At 34.2% G+C, this 5,511-nt stretch overlaps 1 protein-coding gene across 1 annotated transcript; it reads right to left on the minus strand.

Moving 5' to 3' along the window:
- Positions 1–1,759: 1,759 nt before the first annotated feature.
- On the minus strand, positions 1,760–4,065 carry LOC124173998. Its single transcript, XM_046553152.1, has 3 exons — positions 3,704–4,065; positions 3,178–3,279; positions 1,760–2,274 (listed from the first exon to the last, which is right to left on the minus strand). Exons 1-3 carry the CDS (start codon positions 3,938–3,940, stop codon positions 2,263–2,265), a joined length of 351 nt encoding a protein of 116 aa, XP_046409108.1. The 5' UTR covers positions 3,941–4,065; the 3' UTR covers positions 1,760–2,262.
- Between the last annotated feature and the right edge of the window lie 1,446 nt (positions 4,066–5,511).

The following is a 5,511-nucleotide window of genomic DNA, read 5'->3' on the forward strand; positions in this document are numbered from 1 at the left end:
ATGGCGGTGACGGTGTCGCGAGTCCAACGTCTTTTACCCATCTATAAAAGTGCTCAACGCGCCATAAGAAGTTATCACTTCAAAAGTAAATGCAGAGCAAAGCACATGGTCTCTTCGCTTAGGATTAACCAGGCGGACCAAACACTCCTGGGGCTCGAGGTGATGACACACATGAAGAACACAGAAATAGAGGGCTGTGAGCTGATAATGAAGATACAGGGGCGGTCTGGGGTGATTGGGGGCCCTCGACTGGCGCTCATAAGGGGGCCTTCGGCTGGCGCTCATGAAGGACCTCCCTCAGTGGAGGACTCGCTCGCATCCCCCCCTCCGGAATATTTTATGATTTTGAATGCCCGGTAATGGTTTTTGACGCTATTCTGGCTCTAATGACAACATAAAATTTTGAAAATAAACTTTTATAAGAAAAAATATAATGAGAAGAAGGAACTTCACAGCTTATAAAATTTAAGTATATATTATGGTTCAATTGACTATTTAGTGAATTTGCTCCTTGAAAATGCCCTGAAATTAATAAACCTCTAAAATAAGTTTTTCGAATAACGCTTTTAAAGAGCAGAAGTAAAAATGTAAAATATTACGAAGCACATTTTGGGGCAAGATAAAGACTTTTGGTTGTTATGCGTTAACTATGTCTAATTTGTTTTTGCATGGCATATAGATATAGTCACAAGTACGTCGCTTTTATCCATACTCGTTGCCTATCGTTTTAAAGTGTAGATAAAAACTTGTGCAAAAATTGATTTAAATATTTTGTAGAAATTTTTAAGCCTGAATTAACAAACATATCTCAAACTAATTTTTAAGGATAATTTTTAACGATTTGTTTCGTCCATATAATTCAGCTGGCCAATTAAAACTGTTGGAAAGAGAAGAAAACAATCCATTAGCAAAAAATAAATTGAAAAAGCGCAATACATCAAATCTTTAACGAATAAAGCTGATTCTGCATATACTAACAAAAAATAGGATTTGCAAAAGTAATAAAATAATTATTGCTATAATGAGGCACACACAGACACTACACTTATGTAGAATACATGAATAATACAAAATCAACTAACATTATAAATGAACGTATTTTAAGAAAAAATATGCATATGATATGCATAAATATGAATCACTTAAAAAAAATTTAAAAGCAAATAAATTAAATAAAAATAAACATAATATATCATACCATTTTCAAAACATACCAATGAATAATTTTTTTGGAGCAGTGAAAAAAATATATCACTGGAACCGCCAATGAAATAAAATCAATTGATAAGGCAGTAAATACATTTCCAGTTAGTTAAATTCTTAAAAAAACAGCAATATTTATGCAACAGATGATAGCAATGAGAATATTAAAAAAATCATAAAAATATGTGCTATACATAGAGACAGCAATAACTAATAAACGTATTTGATAATTAAATCAGTCAAAATATATTTAAAACAAATGCACTAAAATAATACAAAATGATAATCATACAAATAGAACAAAATTACACGAGCAAAAAATTGGATAAAAGTCGGTCACTCTTCACCTCCTAAACACAAAGAACATTATTAAGTACTAGATACCATACTGCTTTAGCCAGAGTAAAGTCTTCTACCACAATTCAATCAGGAGTTAATATTTATAATTCATTGACATCAATAATTGAATTGTACAGACTTTCCTCTGTTTATTCCCCTCCCCACGTAGTGGGAGCAGTTTGGATTTGAGGGGGAGGGAGGGTGGGTAGGAATTTTTAGTGAAAGGAAGGGAAAGTTAGTGTTAGTATTACTACCATCAGTACTAGTACTACTACTACCACAACCATACAAAATCACTCACTCACTCACACCAAACAACATTCACTCACCTACGATACATCCCCATGATAATCTAAAGTGGGTACCCATCATCGCAGCGATCCCCTGAGGTCGAAAACTAAACGGACCTAAGTTCCTGATACTCGTGAAGCCACCTAAGTACGAAGTCACTACTATCTAATGTGGATAGAGTAGATAAGCTACGCATATTGACGACCTAAGGATCTCTCCTGCCTATATTCCCCCAATGCTGTAAAAAACACATTACAATAAATAAATTACAATTAAGCGCTCAGCAATAAAAAAGCGCACTAAAATACTCCACAGTCCACTAATGAAAAAAACACGAGTCCAAGTTCTTCAGTAGATCTTCTTCAGTTTCTTTAATCTTCGGCTCTTGGGAGACCCTTCGGTGCACCTCTTCTCCAGGGTAACACAGCATTATGCAGTCACCTGTTGCAATAAGAAGCATCACTTGTGCTTACCGTATAGAGGTATACAACTAATTACCGTATAGAGGTTTTCCCCTCTGTATAAAAAAATAAAAATGAAACAAGGATGACTAAAGAGAGACGGGTTTAGTCAGCACTGGATGAGGCACTTCAAATAACTCATTTTCCAATGCATGCAAAATGATATATTTTATGGTTATTTATTTCATCGATTTCATCAAAAAGAAGCACAGTAATAATCGTACGTTTTAATGAAATGTATTACTGGATTGGAATACAAAATAGACTGTATAGTAGTAGTTTAGTACTGAATAATTGAATTTATGCATGAATTTGATGCTTATGTATATGATTGTCAAATATTTTCACAGTAATTCCACACGAAAAAATAAAAATTACAATAAACTAGACAGAAAATTGTAGCATGTTTAAATATTACATAATACGAAGGAACTAAGAACGTAAATTTAATTGAGAAGTCTAAAGGGAAATAAGAAACAAATAGCATCGAAAAACTTAAATGAAGGATTGCAATAAATACAATGAACCTATTCGGAAACAACGAAGAAAAAGGTTATGGTCCATTTTCGAAAAAATACAATCACATCAAAGAATATGATTGAGTGTACTGCCTCATGAGGTGAACTTTTTAATGCTAGGTGATTATACAAAGAAGAATAGCTTACTATTAATGGCTCGTAAATTTTTATATCAAAATGGGACGGCAATACGCAAAGAAGCAAGGCAGCAAAGCGCAATTATTTATACCAACTCAAAATTATGTGTTTCCTAAAAGTGGCTTACGTTTTATTTATTTATAAACAGGATAATATTTTTCATTTTCATGCGAAGGGTAAAAATATGTGCTTAAGTTGAAAATAAAATAAATTAAATCCATTCCTACCTCCTCCGTGACTAGTCCAATCCGTTTTGAAGTCTTCATAGCAATCCCACAGCAATTCTGTTTCTCCCAAATTGTGAACTCAAAATCGGGAAGGAGTAACAGCTATGAATAAAAAAATTCGTATATTAACATAACGTTATCATTGCAAATGCGAAAAGACTGAACAAAGAGCTCTTCAAAATGAAATTAATGAGGCAGTTACTGAAATAATAAGTGTAGCAATTAACCAGAGAATTTACGATAGTATTAAAAAGGGCAAAGATTATGTAGTAACACATTAATTAACTACACTCACTGTTTATTGAAATGGATTTGTAGTAAAAATATTTTTCTAAAATCTTCTCATAAACGTTAACCGGAAGTGTAAAATGTGACAAAAATGAAAAAGTGTTAGCTCGAAGTCAATTGATTTTCACTATAAAATTCCTCGATTACTTAATTGATTTTATAAAATTAATGAGCATTTAAATTTTAAACTGAGGTCTTGATGCACATGAATATATATGAAAGTGGGATTTAATCTTACTGTGACGTGATGGCGCCATGAACTTATGTTCATCAAGAGTCGAAGAAGCAGGCCGTGCGTCCTCTTCGACCGTTGTCCTCTGCTCTTCGTCTCCGGGGATGACTGGGGAGAGGTACGAATAGTAGGCACATGCAAAAATAAAAAAAAACCTTGCACTAAAAATCCCCAAAGCCTCGTATACACTCCACGACAGCACGCAGGGGGTATCATTGCACTCAAAACAAGTGAAAGTCCCATTTCTGTACGCTGCAATGGATTATCGTGTATACTTAACCTTGGTTCAAAAGGCTGAAATTAACGCACGCGTATAGTCGTCTAGCCTTACGTTACGCAAATTATTCGGCCCTAAAGCCCAAATCAAAGCTAAAGCATGCATTATCTTCTTGTCTTGGTCCTCTTCGACCGATGTCTTCTGACTTCTTTTATTCAAATCCAGCGATGACTTGATTCTGTGAAGAGGTAGGATTAGTATGTGCATGCAAAAATATACATGACATTCACGAAAACACAACCAAAAAAGAAGAGGAAAAACACCAAAAATGGCCATATCACACACACACGCACGCACGCCCCTACCTACGTTTGAGCTCATAATCTAAATAAACCATTCTAAAGGTTTCTAAGGCCTTTCATTTTAGTATTCATTTGGGTACCATACCTTTAGCGCTATTTTCATCGTTTTCTTTACCTTGTTCTTGGCCAATGACCTTTATTTTTTATTCACGTGATCTGGTATCAGTTATTATAACCTCTCATTAGTTGTAACCATTTAACCATGTATTTATTTTTAACCCTCCGAGTCTATTTCGACTCTTTGCATTTTGTTCATTCGATTGATGTCACCACCGATTGAGATCTCATTTACATTAGTACCTTGATCCATACCATGTGTTATTTGTGTGTAAATGTGAATGTTTGTGTGAAAGACGTATGTATTTAAACCCAGGGCATTACGCAATAACATCACTTCTCAGCCGTAAACTCCTCGCGATGATGAGCCTATCACTCCCCCCCTCACGAAGCTATAGATTTCTTCCTTAATTTTATTCATTTCGGCCGACGATTTGAATTTCCTCATTCGGTGATTTAACCTTTCGTTGCTTCGGAGACACTTTTTCTGTATCCCTTCATTCTGTAAAGAAGAGAAAAGAGAATTCAAGTTAGTTTGTATGTCCGACATTACCCATGAGAGCAGGACCGATATACATGAAAACTTTGCTAACCTATTGCGCAGAATATTATAAAATCAAAATTTACGTAATGTAATAAATTATATTTATCCTTTTAATATAGAGCAATGACCAGAATATGTCAAATAAATATAGTATTTTATATATTAATTGACATTAGCCCAATATTTTATTTAATTAATGGATGCGGTTTCATTCGCTTTGGCGGATCGTAAAGTTTGAGTAAATACTCAGTGCACATGAGCGAAGTAGAGGTCATACGAAAAATATAAACTTTATTAAAATATCATGTTCTTTTAAGATTCCCATACATTCATCTTCTCTTCTCTGACCAGTCTAATTAACAATAACCAAGCTAAATAATTGCTAACTATTAGAATAAGTATCGAAAAAATAGTTACGCTTAATTGATCGTAAAATTATTACCACGTTCGAAGGGCTTGGTTAACATTCATAGCTGCTTTGATACTCGTGTAGAAGCAGATTCTCCGCTGTGCTTTTGTGAAAATTTCCTTCGAAGAACACATTATGGCATAAAAATTCGTTGAGTATGGAACACAAAATGAAGTTGTCAAAATTACGCATCCAAAATTAGTAATAAAAATCCCATTACACTCG

This window comes from Ischnura elegans, chromosome 2 (assembly GCF_921293095.1).
Source record: "Ischnura elegans chromosome 2, ioIscEleg1.1, whole genome shotgun sequence".
NCBI classification, from domain to species: Eukaryota; Metazoa; Arthropoda; class Insecta; order Odonata; family Coenagrionidae; genus Ischnura; species Ischnura elegans.